This window comes from Dictyostelium discoideum (genome assembly GCF_000004695.1).
Source record: "Dictyostelium discoideum AX4 chromosome 1 chromosome, whole genome shotgun sequence".
NCBI classification, from domain to species: Eukaryota; Evosea; class Eumycetozoa; order Dictyosteliales; family Dictyosteliaceae; genus Dictyostelium; species Dictyostelium discoideum.
In genome coordinates this window covers 3,972,434-3,989,591 of record NC_007087.3, presented here as the reverse complement: position 1 = coordinate 3,989,591, position 17,158 = coordinate 3,972,434, and the positions used below count along the sequence as shown (strand labels likewise).

At 21.3% G+C, this 17,158-nt stretch overlaps 8 protein-coding genes across 8 annotated transcripts; 4 read left to right on the top strand and 4 right to left on the bottom strand.

Annotated features, from left to right (window-relative positions):
- Positions 1-305: 305 nt before the first annotated feature.
- Positions 306-1,180, bottom strand: DDB_G0269992 (hypothetical protein; the record flags this gene model as incomplete). The annotated part of the gene is made up of 3 exons (XM_641360.1): positions 306-776; positions 912-1,006; positions 1,096-1,180. The coding sequence occupies 3 exons, from the start codon at positions 1,178-1,180 to the stop codon at positions 306-308; spliced, it is 651 nt and encodes a 216-aa protein (XP_646452.1).
- Positions 1,181-1,615: 435 nt separating this feature from the next.
- On the bottom strand, positions 1,616-3,458 carry tbcE (tubulin binding cofactor E; the record flags this gene model as incomplete). The annotated part of the gene is made up of 3 exons (XM_641359.1): positions 1,616-2,712; positions 2,842-3,015; positions 3,152-3,458. The coding sequence occupies 3 exons, from the start codon at positions 3,456-3,458 to the stop codon at positions 1,616-1,618; spliced, it is 1,578 nt and encodes a 525-aa protein (XP_646451.1).
- Positions 3,459-4,087: 629 nt separating this feature from the next.
- Positions 4,088-4,591, bottom strand: DDB_G0269988 (hypothetical protein; the record flags this gene model as incomplete). The annotated part of the gene is made up of 2 exons (XM_641358.1): positions 4,088-4,165; positions 4,250-4,591. 2 exons carry the CDS (start codon positions 4,589-4,591, stop codon positions 4,088-4,090), a joined length of 420 nt encoding a protein of 139 aa, XP_646450.1.
- Positions 4,592-5,296: 705 nt separating this feature from the next.
- On the top strand, positions 5,297-8,063 carry DDB_G0271002 (WD40 repeat-containing protein; the record flags this gene model as incomplete). Its single annotated transcript, XM_001732906.1, has 5 exons — positions 5,297-5,312; positions 5,467-5,636; positions 5,682-5,693; positions 5,935-6,171; positions 6,297-8,063. The coding sequence occupies 5 exons, from the start codon at positions 5,297-5,299 to the stop codon at positions 8,061-8,063; spliced, it is 2,202 nt and encodes a 733-aa protein (XP_001732958.1).
- Positions 8,064-8,285: 222 nt separating this feature from the next.
- DDB_G0294597 (beta-lactamase family protein) lies at positions 8,286-9,690 on the top strand (the record flags this gene model as incomplete). Its single annotated transcript, XM_001732905.1, has 2 exons — positions 8,286-8,708; positions 8,791-9,690. The coding sequence occupies 2 exons, from the start codon at positions 8,286-8,288 to the stop codon at positions 9,688-9,690; spliced, it is 1,323 nt and encodes a 440-aa protein (XP_001732957.1).
- A 37-nt stretch (positions 9,691-9,727) lies between these two features.
- Positions 9,728-12,118, bottom strand: DDB_G0269986 (hypothetical protein; the record flags this gene model as incomplete). Its single annotated transcript, XM_641356.1, has 1 exon — positions 9,728-12,118. One exon carries the CDS (start codon positions 12,116-12,118, stop codon positions 9,728-9,730), a length of 2,391 nt encoding a protein of 796 aa, XP_646448.1.
- A 703-nt stretch (positions 12,119-12,821) lies between these two features.
- DDB_G0269984 (hypothetical protein) lies at positions 12,822-13,211 on the top strand (the record flags this gene model as incomplete). Its single annotated transcript, XM_641355.1, has 1 exon — positions 12,822-13,211. One exon carries the CDS (start codon positions 12,822-12,824, stop codon positions 13,209-13,211), a length of 390 nt encoding a protein of 129 aa, XP_646447.1.
- A 1,647-nt stretch (positions 13,212-14,858) lies between these two features.
- DDB_G0269982 (hypothetical protein) lies at positions 14,859-16,740 on the top strand (the record flags this gene model as incomplete). Its single annotated transcript, XM_641354.1, has 3 exons — positions 14,859-14,983; positions 15,074-15,902; positions 16,060-16,740. The coding sequence occupies 3 exons, from the start codon at positions 14,859-14,861 to the stop codon at positions 16,738-16,740; spliced, it is 1,635 nt and encodes a 544-aa protein (XP_646446.1).
- Positions 16,741-17,158: the final 418 nt, after the last annotated feature.

Sequence of the window (17,158 nt, the reverse complement as noted above, 5' to 3'; positions counted from 1 at the left end):
CATCATAATTTTTTTAAAATATTATTCTTTATTTTTTATAAAAATAAATAAATGGTTTGATTTCTTGGATGATAAAAAAGATTTTTTATTTTATTTTATTTTTAATTATTTACAATGTGTATTGAGAGTGTGTGTTTATGGTTTTAGCAAAAAAAAAAAAAAATTAAAAAAAATGAAAATAAAAATAATAATAAATAATAATAAATATGGATTTAAATATTTCTATCTCTCTTTTTTTTTTTTTTTTGTATTTTTTTTGTATTTTTTTTGTATTATTTTTTTGTATTATTTTTTTGTATTTAAAATTATTTAAATTTCCTATTATGTTCTTTTAAAACTTTTGCCATTAATTTTGGTTGATTTGAAGCAGAGGGTTTAAAAACATTACCATAACTACCACTACCACCACCACCGCTACCACTGCTGCTTGATTCACTTCTACTTATTGGACTACCATTACTATATTTGCCAGGTGAAGAACTACCGCTTTGTTTATAGGATGGAGTTTTACTAACTGTGCCACTCCATCTCTTTGAAGCGGTTGGAGTCACAACATCGTTTAAAACTTTAATTTGTTTTGATTTCTTATTATTTGCAGCATTATTATAAATCTTTCTTAATGCTTCACCAGTTTTCTTGGTTTTATTTTGATATTCTCTCTCTAAAATTGTAAATAAATCTCTCCAACTTTCGTCATCCTTTAATGTATGTCTTTTCTCTGGTGATATTATATGACAGTGTCTTTTCCACAATTCCTCTGTATCAACATATCTACCCTATAAATTAATAAATAAAATAAAAATAAAAATAAAATAAAATAAAATAAAATAGTGTTAATGTTATTGTTTTTTATTTGTTTAATTTTTTTTTTTTTGTTTAATTTTTTTTTTTTTTTTTTTAATAACACTTACAATTCTACTTTCAACAGTTGCTAATTGTTGAGCAGTACATTTATCAAGGATTGGTATAAGGAGTTCATCTGGTATTTTACCTAAATCTTTGCAAGCTATAATATATAAAAAAAAAAGAAAAAAAAAAAAAAAAAAAAACGAGTATTAGTATTTGCATTCAGGTGATAATTTTTTTTTTTCTTACTCTCTAATGAATCTTTAATTCTTTGAGTACATAATTGAACTAATAAAGGTACTTCAACTTCATCACCAAATAGATTCTCCATCATTTTATTATTATTTAGTTATTGTTTTCTTCTAAAAAAAACAATGGTTTATATATATTGTTATAAATACAGAAATATTTATTGTTGAGTTTTATTTTATTTTATTTTATTTTTTTTTTTTATTTTATTTTTTTATTTTATTTTTTTTACTGAATAATGATAATAAATGTAATGTTAAATAAATTTATATATAATATATAAATATTAATAATATATTTTTAAAAAAAAAAAAAAAAAAACAACAGATTATTTAAATAAAAAAATTAAAAAAAACAAAAGGGTAAGACAGGCAAAAAAAAAAAAAAATAAAAAAATAAAAAAAAAATAAAATTTTTGAGTGGGTTTTTTCTCAATTTTAATTTTTTTTATTTTAATTTTATTTTTCCATTTTTAATTATTTTATTTTTTTTTTTCTAAAAATAGTTTTTTTATTTTAATTTACTTTCCATTTTCTTCCTTTTCCAATTGTAATGACATTTTCGTATAAACTGGTTCACCATGAATTGAAATTAAATAATTCAATTTTTTATTGTTTTTAAATTTATCAATTGAATTATAATTTTCATAAAGAAAATATAATTCTGCATCCTTTCTTTCAAGTAAAGTAATATCTGATAAATTTAATTTCTTTAAATTTGATAATCTTGGTATAATATTTAATCTATTTAAAAAAATAGTTTTATTATTCTTATTATTCTTATTATTCTTATTATTATTATTATTATCTTTTTTTATATTATTATTATTATTTTCAATATCATTTTCAATTTCATTTTCATTTGTATTGCTATTATTGCTATTGGATATTAATAAAGAATCAACGATTGGATTATTTCTAAATGATAATTCATCTAAAGATTGTAATTCATCAAGTTTGTCAAGATATTTCCAATCATTGATTTTATTATTTGATAGATATATTCTTTTTAAATTTTTAAATTGGTTAGTTTTCCCATTATTACTTTTATTACCATCATCGACATCACCATTGAATTCGATATCGGTGATTTGGTTATTATTTAAATTTAATTCAGTTAATTGAGGTAAATTACCTAATGATGATAAAATATCATTAAAACTTTTAATATTATTATTTGCTAAATCTAATGATTTTAAAGTTGGGAATAAATATTGAGGTTGTTGTTGTTGTTGTTGTTCTACTATTTCATTTTCATTTTCATTTTCATTTTCATTATCATTATTAAGTATTGATTTAAATAAATTTATATTTTCAATTGAATTTGAGGATAAACAAATTGATTCAATATTTTTAAATAAATATTTACAAATTGATGATACGATTGACCAATTTGATAAATTTGAATTGACTAAAATTAAATCTTTAACATTACAATCATCAATACTATTACCATATTCATTATTGCTATTTACCTCTTTTTTAAATTCATCGATATTAAAAGATAATCTATTATTACAAAGATGTAATCTATTTAAATTTGGTAATTGTTTCAATAATTTTACAATTTGAGTCCAACTATTTAATAAACAATTTGATAAATTTAATTCAATTAAATCTAAAAAAATTAAATATTAAGTATTATTAGCGCATTTCACACAATTGTGAGGACACGAGAGGGTACGTCCACCTCTACCACCACCATAATATTAATATTTAGTAATATTGTTTATAAACAAACACTTACTTTTAAAATTATTATATATTAATGGAGATTCATCAATTTCAGATATTGGTAAATAACTTGCTGATAATAAGGTTTGCGCAATGAATTTCTTTTGATTTTCTCTAGTTTGATTCATACCAATCATTTGAATTTGAATTTTAATATCTTCTTTTGTAGAGTCAACATATAAATCATCTATAGTCATAATGTGATCAATATTTATTAAATATAATGGATAGGGAGTGTTAATAAATAATAATAATAATAATAATAATAATAACAATAATAATAATAATAATAATATATAATTATTTCATTATAATATACATACCATAGTTATCAATCTTTTGATGAAATTTATCAGATATTGATTTCATGAATGTTTCACCTTTTATTAGTTTTTCATATTTCATGAAAGAACCACTACCTTTATTAATACATTTAAAATATTGTTTACCTTTAACTGTACCTTGATGTTTACCTCTCTTTGGGTCATCCCATTCTATACCATACCAATTACCTTCGAATCCATCAACTTTACCTTGATATCTTATTGTACCAACACTACCATCATCACCTTTAACTCTTTCTCCAATATAAAAATATTCAACTATTGATTTTTCATTTTCATTACTCATTGTTTTATTTGTACTTTTTTTTTTGTTTAAAATGAAAAAATATTTTGGTTTTTTTTTTTTTTTTTTTTTTTTTTTTATTAATTTGAAAAAAAAAAAAAAAAAAATTAAAATAATTTAAATTTGGAAATAATAATTATATTTTTATTTATTAAAATTATTATATAAAATGAAATTTTTTAACTATAATTGGCAGGTTTAACGGGATCCATTAATAGGAAAAAAAAAAAAAAATACCCATTTTTATTGATTTAATTAAAAACTATGTCATTAATTAAAAAATTCAAAAGAGGTATACAAATAAAAAAAAATAAATAATGAAATAAATTTATAAAGAAATAAAATAAAATATTTTATTAATTTAATAATTATTTATTTGTATTTGTATTTGTATTTGTGTGATATTAATAAACACTATTAGTTTATTACTTTATTCCAATTGATTTTAAATTCTTAATTTTACTTTACTATTGAAATAATTCTTTTTGAAAATAATAAAGAGATTGATTGATTTTTTTTGTTATCTTTCAAAATATTTATAAATAATTGAATTGAGCATTTTAAACTGGTGCTTTTAAATTCTATTATTATCTTTCCAACTCAATCGAATACTCGAAAAAATACTATTTACATTAGTTTGTATTTCCATCATTGCCATTGTTTTTATTATTTAAATCTTGTTGTAGTTTTTCTAAAAGTGCTTCTTCAACCTAGTTATTATTATAATAACAAAAAAAAAGATAATTAGTAAATAAAATTTAAATAGACTATAAATTAAATAAATAAATGTTTACCTTTAAACGATATAATTGTTCAGAGAACTTTTTATGTAAATCCGATAGGGTTGTAGAATCACTTTCCAATTGTCCAATGATATTTTTTAAATTTGCAGAGTATGGGTTAATTTTAACTCTGAATGCTTCATCGGAAGTTTTTGATTTTTTATTCTTTTTTGGTGATGTAGTTTTACTCTTTACTAATGATAATTCGAATGATTTAGTTGGGTCAAATTGATCTAAATCGAATTGACCATCGTTATCATAACTACCACTATCACTATCACTATCGCTATCGTCTTCATCTTCACTATCATTTAATGAATAATCATATTCTTTCATTTTTAATTCTTCACTCATTATTGAGTTTTTTCTTTTTTTTTCTTTTTTATTTAATTTTTTATTGACTGTTTATGAAATAATATTTATTATTATTATTATTATTATTATTATTATTATTATTATTATTATTATTATTATTATTATTATTATTATTATAAATATTGTAAAATAAAATAGGTTTGAAAAAAAAAAGAGATAGTTTAGTATATGTTTTTTTTTTTTTTTTGGAATGGAAAAGAATAGAAAAAAAAAAAAAAAATGTGGGATTTTTATTTTTAAAATTAAATATAATTTTTTTTTTTTTTTTTTTTAATTTTATTTTTTTTTTTATTTTCAATTTTTTTATTTTTTTTTTTTATTTTTTTTTTTTTTTTAATTATTGAACCCTCAAATATGATCAATAGTTTGTTAATTACCAATAACAATGGTAATATAGTTTTTTCAAAATATTATAGTAATATAAATGACGAGAAACAGAGTGAATATGAAAAGTTATTATATCAATTCACCAAGGATGAGTGGGTAAATTCAAAAAATGAAAAACATTTAGTTACTGAATTCAGGTATGTTTAATATTTTAATTTAAAATATTCTATTTTTAATTTTAAACTAATTGTTTATATCAATTGTTATAATAATAATAATAATAATCACTAAAGTGGATATATTACAGTTTTTACTAATGTAGGAGATTTAATGTTATTTTTATGTGGATCTGAAGAAATGGATGAATTAGCTTGTAAGTTTTTCAAATAAAATTAAAAATAAAATGAAAATATCTATATTTATTAAATAAATAAATTTTTTTTTTCTTTTTAAAAAAAAATAAAAAAAAAAAAACAACCCCACACTAGTATCAGATGTTTTTTTTCCAATTATTGAATCATTAAAAGATATTTGTAAAAAAAAGGGTGTAACAGAACAAAATTTCATAGAACAAATTCCAAAATTTATTTTATACCTTGACGAAATAATTCAAAGAGGTCATTTAGATCAAGTTCAATTAGAAAGTATTCAAAATTATTCTTCTTTAAAACATGACCAACCAATTAAAAAAGATAATGTATAAAAAAAAAAAAAAAAAAAAAAAAAATTAAAAAAAAAAAAGAAAAACGATAATGTAATAATAATAATATTAATAAAAAATATATATATATATATGTAAAGAATTATTTATTTTTTTATTTTTTTTATTTTTTTATTTTTTTTTCTTGTTTTAAACGAAATTACCAATTTTAGTAAAATTTTATTTTTATTTTTATTTTTTTTTATTTTTTTTTATTTTTTCATTTGTTGCTTTTTTCACTTTTTTTTTTTTTTTTCATTTTTTTTTTTATTTAATTTTTTAAAAAAAAAAAGAGATGAATGAGACAAATGTAAATAACAATAACCAATCAAATGAAGAGGTAGAAGAAATCAATGATGAATTTAAATTATATTATGATGGTTTACAAGAATCAAAACATATGAAATATTATACAAATTCCTTTAAATCCTATGAAAATAAACAACATAAAAGGGTATCTTCAACATTAGTACCATTAAAATCAGAAGATTTGCAAAGTATTAGAATTAATACAATACATATACTAGCATGGGTAAGTTAATATATATATATAAATCTTATTTTTTTTTTTTATTTAACATATTAATAGTTTTTTTTTTTTTTTTTTTTTTTTTTTTTTTTTTTTTTTTTTTTTTTTTTTTTTTTTAATTATAAAAGAAATTAAATTTAATGGCAGTTAGTTATAATTCAAAATTTATATTTACAGCAGAATCAGATGTAATTAATGTTAGAAATATTGATAATCCAAATATAATAATTAAAACATTTGCAATGGATACTATGGAGATGACAATTAATCAAATTCGATTAGGAATATTAGATGGTGAAGAAGTTTTAGTATCAGTGGATGAAGGTGGTTTCGTTAGGATTATATTTGTAAATGATTTTGAGAGAGAGGTAATTCGATTATATAATCATGGTGTATCTACATGGGGTATTGCAATATGTCCAAGTAAACCATTGATAGCGGTGAGTTCAAATAGTCACAAGATTACAATTTGGAATTTAGATGATGAGAATCCACAAGAAACCAAATTCCTTCTACCAAAACATAAACATAATATACCAAGTATTGATTTCAGTCCATGTGGTAATTATTTAGTATCAGTTTCGATCGATAAAAACATTAGAATTTGGGATGTAAATAAAAGACAACTCTTAAGAATTCAAACTTTAGCTCAATGGTGTTGGGCTTGTAGATGGATTGATTTAACAACAAAAGAGGACCAATTATATCAATATTATAATAATAGTAGTAATAGCAGAGATAATAATAATAATAATAGTAATAGTAATAATAATGGTGGTGGTGGTATAATAATTGATAAATCATGGAGAGGTTTAACACAACATGAAGAACAACAATTGGTTGAGAATAATCAAGAAGTTGAACCAATGCCTGAAGAAGAGGAGGAGGAAGAAGAAGAAGAAGTTAATCAAGTTGATAATGATGATGAAATATTTCAAGAGAATGATGATAATGAAGAGAATGAAGAAAATACTGAATTTCTTAATGAAGCTAATGATGGTGTTGATGATGACGATGATCTAATAATTCAAAATGGTGTTTTTACAAATGAAGATGATATAATATTTGATGGTGGTTTGCCACCTATAAACCAACATCAGCAGCAACAACAACAAAATCAAGAGATTGAAGAAGAAGGTCAAGAAGGTCAAGAGGAGCAAGAAGATGGCACTGAAAATGAAAATAATCAAGGTACCATAGCAACAACAACTACGACAACAACAACTATAATAAATTCAATAAAAAAATTGGAAGATGCAATAAATCAACAAAGAATAGAAAATAATAGAATCAATTCCAAAGTTCCACTTGATAAAAATAAATTACCAAGTAATGTGGTGTTTTCAACCTACCAAAACCTATATCTTAGTGATGTTGAAATGGATTTATTATTAACAATGAATAATGCCATACCAACAAGTTTTCCAATTATACAAACTCAAATTGATAGAATAGCATTCCTTGAAGTTGTTCCAGAATTATCTTTAGTTATTGCTGCATCTCAAGGTCCTGCTCGTTTAATTTCACTATATCGTATTGTTAAACAAATACCATTAAATAATAATATTAATAATAATGAAAATAATAATAATGAAAATAATGATAATAATTTAAATGAACCAGAAACAAATATGTTTTTAGAATCAGTTTTATCACCACCATCAGGTGGACCAGGATTAATAGTTGGTTTATCAGTTGTAAAGAATTATGTTAAAAATAATCCATTAGCATTTAGTATTAATCTTTATGTTATGTATATTAATGGTATATTTATAAATTTTCATATTAAACGATCAACCATTCGAAATAAACCAATCCATCAAAATAGTACTTTCTTTGATCCAATAAATAAATGTAATATTTTTGGTTTAGATATTACTTCATTTGGAGTTTAATTTATTTTAATAAATTGTAAATTGTTTTTTTTTAAAAAAAAAAAAAAAAAAAAAAAAAAAAAAAAATCTGGGATTTCCCAATTTTTATTTTGATTAAATTTTTATTTTTTTATTTGGTGGTTTTACCATCAATCTTTTTTTTATTTTCATTTTTATTTTTTTTAATTTTTATTTTTTTATTTTTTTTTTTTTGATATTATTGTTAAACACTTTGTATTTAAGATGAACTCATTAATAAAAGGAACATCATTATTATTTGTTGGTATTAGTGGATTTTCAACAATTTTAAATTGTGAAGATAAACCAACAACAACAACAAAAACAACAACTTTAACAAATAATAGTGTATGTTGTAAATCACCAACTCAATGTATTGTTAATAGTTCAACATTATCACCAATAATAATTAAAAATAAAAAAAATATGAATAGAGAATTAAAAAAAGAGATTTTATCATGGAAAGAAGGAAATTGTGTACCAGGAATAAGTGTTTGTATTCAATCAAATGGTGAAACAATATACAAAGAAGCATTTGGTTTTGCTGATGTCGAAAATGTAATTCCAATGGAAACTTCAAGTAAATTAAGAGTTGCGAGTATTTCAAAAGCTTTAACTTCAATTGGTTTAGGTGTATTATTTGAACAAGTAAGTTAATAATAATAATAAATAATAAATAATAAATAATAAAAAAAAAAAAATATTAATCCAATTTAATTAATAATTAAAGGGGAAAATTAAATTTTCAGATTCAATTCAAAAACATGTACCAGAATGGAAGAATAGTCCAAATTTTCCAGATGATGTTTTAACTATTAATCATGTTGCATCACATTTAGGAGGTATTAGACATTATGGGTTAAATAGAAAAGCAGAATTTTATAGTGTAGAGAAATTTAAAACTGATAAAGAATATAATCCATGGGGTCATAGAAATCCTTTAGAAATGTTTAAAGAGAATCCATGGGTAAAAGATTTAGAGAAAACTAAACCAGGTCATTATTTTAATTATTCAACTTTTGGTTACACTTTATTAGGTTTAGTAATTGAATCAGCATCTGGTAAAAGTTTTACAACATTTATGAGAGATTCAGTTTTCAGACCATGCGGTATGTTTGATACTCAACCTGATGAACATGATTCTTTAATTCCAGGTAGATCAAAACAGTATGCTCTAAAATTCACACCAAGAACTCAACAAGAGATCTCAGCAAATGGATACGACGAAGCTAGAGTCTCATTATGTAATGCTGAATTCACAAATTCCAGTTATAAATGGCCAGGTGGTGGTTTCATCTCAACTGCTGAAGATCTTTGTAAACTTGGTTCAACCGTTTTAGGTGGTCGACTTTTAAAGCAATCCACAATTGATCATCTCTTTAAACCAAATCCACCATTAACTGGAAAGAATACCATGAACTATTGCACTGGTTGGTTTAAACAACCTTCTTCAAAAAATAATACCGATATAATCTATCACACTGGTAATGCAGTTGGTGGTAGTACTGTATTAGTAATGATACCTCAAGAAAACATTGTAGTTTCAGTTTTAGCAAATCAAGAAAAAACAAATTTAATTAATGAATTTGGTTTTAATTTAGCAAGAATCGCTTCAAAATATAATAATTAAAAAATAAAATTAATAGTGTAATTTATTTTATTTTATTTTATTTAAATGACTTTTTTCTATTATTATTATTATTATTATTATTCTTATTATTATAATTATTATTTGAAATATTTTCTAAAGTATAACCTTTTCTAATTGATTCTTTAATTTCATCAGCTAAATATCTATCTTTATGAGTGATTAAACAAGTGACTAAACCTCTATTACCGGCTCTAGCTGTTCTACCAATACGGTGTAAATAATCGATTGGATTTGAAGGGAAATCAAATAAAATTACATGATCAATTAAACCTATATCAATACCTCTTGAAGCTATATCAGTTGCAACTAAAAATTCTTTATCACCATTTAAAAATGATTTCCAATTTTCTGATCTTCTATGTGGTGGCATTTCACCATGTAATGATGTTGCATTTATACCATTCTCTGTTAAAAAGTATTCTGTTGATCTACATGAATCTGGTTTATTACAGAAAATTAATGTTTTTCTCTTTTGTTGCTTAGCAATTTTATTACCATCAGTAGTAGTTTTTGTTGTAGTAGTAGTTGTAGTTTCCACTTTATCTTCTTGATTTTCATTTTCATTTTTATTTTCATTTTCATTTTCATTTTCATTTTCATTTTCATTTTCATTTCCATTTTCATTTTCATTTTCATTTTCATTTTCATTATTTTCATTTTCATTTTCATTATTTTCATTTTCATTTTCATTTTTATTTTTATTTTTATTTTCATTTTTATTAAGAACAACACTTTCAATTGCTTTCATTAATGCACCATGTTTATCACCACCATTTAAACCTGGCGGAATATAAAAGAAACGTTGTTCTAATGTATTTAATGATTTATGAATTGTTGGAGTTGATAATTTTTCAATGGATGGAAAAGATTGATTAATTTGTTTCATGAGTTGTTCTGTTAAGGTTGCACTACAAATTGTGGCATTGATTGCGTTTTCTGAACCAATCTCTTGTTTATTTTGTAAACGATATTTAAATGGTTGAACGATTTTATCGATATCTTGTTCAAAACCTTTACCAATTGTAAACATTGAATCTGCTTCATCAATAACTAAATGACGTAATTTACTAAAGAATATCTTTTTTTGTTCAATTAATTTAATTAATGAACCTGGTGTTGAAATTAATATATCAATTGGTAAATTCTTAAAAGTTTTTAAATACTTATTAAGATCACCACCGCCACTTGAAATTGCTGTACAACTAAATTTAACTTCAAATGAAATCTTTTTAGCAACTTTCATAACTTGTATTGCTAATTCTCTAGTTGGTACTAAAATAATTGCTTTTGGTCTTCTTGGTGCTCTCTTTAATAATAATCTTGAGTTTTCTTTTTCTTCATTTGTAATTTCTTCATTATTATTATTATTATTATTATTATTATTATTATTATTATCTTTTTCAATATTTTCATCTTCTTGTTCTTCTTCTTCTTCTTCCTTTTCTACTATTTCCTCCTCTTGTTCTTCTTCTTTTTCATTATTATTTTCTAATTTAATATTTTCTTTAATTTCTTTTAATTCTTGTTCTTCAGATTTTTTAATATTTTGAATGATTGGTAAGAGATAAGTTAAAGTTTTACCAGTACCTGTTTGTGAAACGAATAAAACATCTTTTGAATTTGAAAGGATTGGAGGTATTGCTAATTGCTGAATTAATGATGGAATTGTAATGTTAAAATGTTTTTTTAAAGATTCAACTAAATTTTTTTTAATACCAAGTCTTGAAAATGCAATACCAGTTCCAATTGCATTTGGATCGAGATTATCGAAATATTTCGATTTATTATGTATATGTATTGTTTGATTATCCAATTGTTCCATTGTAACGTTGTGATCCCTTTTTTCGAATATTATAGAACGCTTTTTCTCAACTGCCATTTTTATACTTTCTCTTTTTTGTTTTAATGATTCTCTAAGTTTATATTCTGGTGAATCTTGATGAATTCTATTTGCTGGATGGTAAAAATATTTTTGTGGATTATAATCACCAATTGTTGTTGTTCTTGGTTTTGGTTTTTTAAAATTTTCAGTTGATGCTAAACCACTACCATAAAGTGAATTTGATGATACTTTACTTGACGATTCTTTTCTTAATTCCTCTTTTGCTCTCAAAAATTTTGCTCTTTTACCACCACCACTACTATTTTGTTGATCACTTTTATTTTCACCTCCACCACCACCACGATTATAAAAATTTTTATCATTTGACTTTTTTAATGGTGCAACAAAACTAATATTACTTTTTTTATTAAATGAATAAAATTTTTCATTTAATATTAATGATTGAAATGTTGGAAATATAATGGTTTTATTAATTAAATTATTAACATTATTATTACTAATACTACTACTACTATTATTTATAAATGGTTTTATTAATTCACTCTTATTTAATAACCTAAACATTTTTTTAGGTATTGTTGAGAATATTTGTATTAACCAAAATGAAAAAAAATTTTCGGTTTTTAATTTTTTTTTTTTTTTTTTTTTTTTTTTTTTTTTTTTTTTTTATTGTGCATTTTAAAAGAAACAAAATCCAAAAACATAATTTTTCAGTTTTTTATGTTTTTTTGTATTTTCCCCATATTAATTTATATCGGATTTCATTTTTTTTTTTTTTTTTTTTTTTTTTATTTTTAATTTTTAAAAATTCAATTTAGTGTATAAAAATAGAGGACTCAAAAATACACATTTATTTATATTTTTTAAGTTCTTTTTAATCATTTTAAAAATAAAAATAAAATAAAACAGTTGAAAAAAAAAAAAAATTAAAAAAAATTAAAAAAAAAAAACCTGTCCATTACTATAAAATCATTTTAAATTAAATAAAAAATAAAATAAATAAATAAATAAAAGAAAAATAATAAAAAAATTGTAGTTATAAAAAAAAAAAAAAAAAAAAAAAAAAAAAAAAGTGTTAAAATTTTATTATTTTTTATTTTTATAATTTCCTTTTATGAACATTAAAAAAAATTATTTCAATTTGTTCATCGAATTCCATTTTCAACTTTTTTTGATCAAAGATATTAGATTTAATAATTAAATTTCAGATCTGAATCTATATTCCTTTTTTTTCCCAGAAAATTTAAAAAAATTAGTATTTTTTGGTATGATGTTAAATCAACCATTATTATTTTTACCAAATCCAATTACTACATTAAAAATTTTAGGTTATCAAGGTATAGAACCATTTAAATTTTACCAACCATTAATTGCATTTAATTGTTTACCATTATATCTAATTAATTTAGTTTTAGATTATCAAACCTATTATTTAAATATAATTGGTGGAGTAATTGAAAAAATTAAATGGTTACCAAATACCTTAACAAATTTAATTTTTAATAATTTTTATATAAAAACTATTCAATTTGCAGGTGATCTAAATTATTATAAAAGTCAAATCACTCAAAGTTTTTCAAACTGTCCTTTTGATAATTTTTATATTATATCAAGTTTAAAATATTTACAAATATCTGAAGTTTATTACAAAGATTAAAATCATCAGTATTTCAATATATTTAAAACTCCTCATGCCAACTAGTTTAGACCAAAAAATAAAAAAAAAAATAAAATTTATTTTGATTTGAAAAAAAAAAAAAAAATTCAAAAAAACAGAATGATTACATTCATTTTTTTTAATTTTTATATCATTTTGAGTATTTTTGAGTGCTCTATTTATCTATACATATTAAGAATTAATAAATTTAAATTATTGTTTAAAAAAAAAAATAAAAAAAATAAAAAAATTTAATTACTTTGTAATTATTTTTTTATTTTTGAAGAAAAACAACGGATGAATATATTCCATTTGATCCACCTAGAATCACCAAGGTAAGTTATTTGTTGTAGTGTAATTTTTTTGAAATTTCCCCACATCAACTATGTATACATACAATTAATGAATATAAAGATGAGTAATAAAAAAAATAAAAATAAAAAATGAAAGTTAAAATAAAAAAAATAATTCAAAAGAGATCTTTTTTTTTTTTTGATGTTTTTTTTTATATGTGTGGTGCAATTTAATTTTTTAAAAAAAAAAAAAAAATTAATTAGAATAGGATTTTATTAAGAATAATATAGATATAGATAAAGAGAGAGATAGAGGAGAGAGTGGTATATTAATTTATAAATATAAAACTATGAAAAAAGGTGTAACATATCCATTAAAAATCGATACGAATTTATCATCATCAGTAAATTATAACGATATATAATTAATTAATTAATTAATTCATCCACTCAATCATTCATTAATTGATTAATTAATTGATTCATTTACTAAATTGCAAATTAAAATTTAATTTTTTAAAATATTAATGCTTATTTTTGAACCACCAAATTTCCCACAATTTTTTTTTTTAATTTTTTTTAATTTTTTTTATTTTTATTATTTTTTTTATTTTTTTTTTTTCATAAATAAATTTAAAATAATTATCCATAATCTTTTACATAATAATTTAAATTATTTTATTTATTATAATTAATTAAAAATAAAAATAGAATTTAAAAATAAAAATAGAACAAAAAAAATTTAAGTTTTAAAAAAAAAAAAAGGATATTTTGAAAAAAATTAATTTTTTTTTTTTATTTTTTTTTTTTTTATTTTTTTTTATTTTTTTTTTTTTTTTGTTTGCACACCAAACAAACTGCCTAACAATATTTTTAAAAAGGCACGCTGTTTTTTACAGATAATTATAATTTAGGTAATAAGGAAGGGAAAAAATAAAATAAAACAAAATAACAATCAAAATTTTTTTTTTTTTAAAAAAAAAAAAATACACAACACTTTGCACATATGTTACATTTTTCAAAAAAAGAAAATATAAATTTATTTACAAAGTAGATTTTACAAACTAGTTTTTTTTTTTTTTTCTTGTTTTTTATTTTTTTTATCTTTTTTTTATTTTTGTTTTTTTGTTTTTTATTTTTTGTTTATATTTTTTTTTTTTTTTTGTTTTTGAAATAATAAATAACATCACATATATATATAAAAGTTTTTTCTTTTTTCTTTTTTTTTTTTTTTTTTTTTTTTTTTTTTGTTTTCTTCACCTAAAAAAAAAAAGAGTGTCATAAATAAAATAATCAAATTTATCAACAAATAAAAATAAATATATACAAAAAAAAAAAAGTAAGAAAATCAATAATGAGTAACCATAGTGATACAAATAGTCCAGTAAAAGAAGCATTTTGGAGATTTTCTAGAAAATCTCCAGGTATAGCAAAACCTGTAAACAATATACATCCAACTAGATTTGAAAAATTTAATGGGTAAGAGTTATAATTTTCATTATTAGTTACAGAGGGTTATTTTAAAAATAAATATATTAATAAAAAAAAAAAAAAAAAAAAAAATAATAGAAATATGATACCAAATAGGAAAAAAGATTATGATAGTAGTGTTATATTTAATCATGGTCAATTTTCATCATCATCAACCTCACCTTATTTATCAACTGTAAATTCACAAACCCAAATAACGACAACAAATATAGATAGTAACAATAATAACAATAATAACAATAACAATAATAACAATAACAATAACAATAATAATAATAATAACAATCAAACAACCACCACAACTACAACTACATCAAAGATGACAACATCATCATCAGCATCAAATTTAAATACATTAGAGAATAATTTATCACATTTATCATTATCATCATCATCAATAAATACATCAGTAATTGGTCATAGTAATAGTAGTACACATTTATCAGCATCGAATTCAAATTCATTATCATCATCATTAAATTCAAGTAATGGTGGTATTGATACATCATCATCATCATCATCATTACAGCAGCAACAGCAACAGCAACAACAACAAAATAATATACAAAATATAAATAGTAATAGAATAAAGAAATTTGAGAAATTATTAAATACAGGTATACATGTAGATATGGAAAGTTTAAAAACGTTAGGATGGCGTGGTATACCAGATAGATATAGACCAATGTCTTGGAAGATACTATTAGGTTATTTACCCTCAAATTGTGAAAGAAGAGATGAACATTTAGAGAGAAAAAGAAAAGAATATCGTGATGGTTTACCACAATATTATACTTCCGATGAGAAAAGAGGTGAATCCGATAGAAGAACTTTAAAACAAATTCAAATGGATGTACCAAGAACAAATCCTGGTGTACCATTTTTTCAACAACCTTTAATTCAAGATGTTTGTATTATTATAATTTTCATCATCATCATCATCATCATCATCATCATCATCATCATCATCATCATCATCATCATCATCATCATCATCATCATCATCATCATCATCATCATCATCATTATTACTCTTTAAAAATATTAATTATAATTATTATTAGATTTTAGAAAGAATTTTATATTTATGGGGTATTAGGCATCCATCAACAGGATATGTTCAAGGTATTAATGATTTAGCAACACCATTTATTTGGGTATTTTTATCAGAGTATGTTGAAGATGTTGCCAATTGTCAAGTGGATCAAATTGATTCGACCATATTGGCAATGGTTGAAGCAGATAGTTATTGGTGTTTAACGAAATTATTGGATGGTATTCAAGATCATTATACATTTGCTCAACCTGGTATACAAAGAATGTTGGCAAGTTTAAAAGGATTACTAGAGAAGATTAACAATAGTTTATGTGCCCATTTGGCCGATCAAGACGCTCAATTCATTACGTTTGCATTTCGTTGGATGAATTGTTTACTCATGAGAGAGATACCTTTTCCATTGGTAATACGTATGTGGGATACTTATCTAAGTGAAAAGGAGGGATTTAGTGTTTTTCATGTTTATGTTTGTGCCGCTTTCTTGGTTTTATGGTCTGATGAATTGAAGCAAAGAGATTTCCCTGACATTATGATTTTCCTTCAAAAACCTCCAACTCAAAATTGGGAAGAACGTGATATTGAAAGTTTATTCTCTACTGCTTTCTATTATAGATCATTATATGAAGAAGCTCAATCACATTTAAAAAGTAATAATATAAATTTAAATAATAATATTATTAAAAAGTAATATTTTTAATAATTTTTTTTTTTATTTCCCTACCAAGAAAAAAAAAAAAAAAAAAACAAAAAAAAAAAAAAAAATTAAAAAAAAAAAAAAAATAAAAAAAAAAAATAAAGTAGAAACAATTAAAGAGAGAATAAAGAAAAAGAACAATAAAATATATATTTTTTTAAAAAAAAAAAAAAAAAAAAAAAAAGGATTGTTTGTTAATAACAACAATTAAAAATTAATTTCGGGAGAAATTGTTTTTTTTTTTTTTTTTTTGTTTTTTTTTTGAGATTTTTTGGATTTAAAATTTTATCTGTTCTCTTTTTATTTTTTTTTTTTTTATTAGAAAAAATGTTTATTAAATAATCTGTTCTCTATTATTATTATTTTTTTTTTATCCTTCGAAGAATGCTCCTAAACACCATAATCTGTTCTC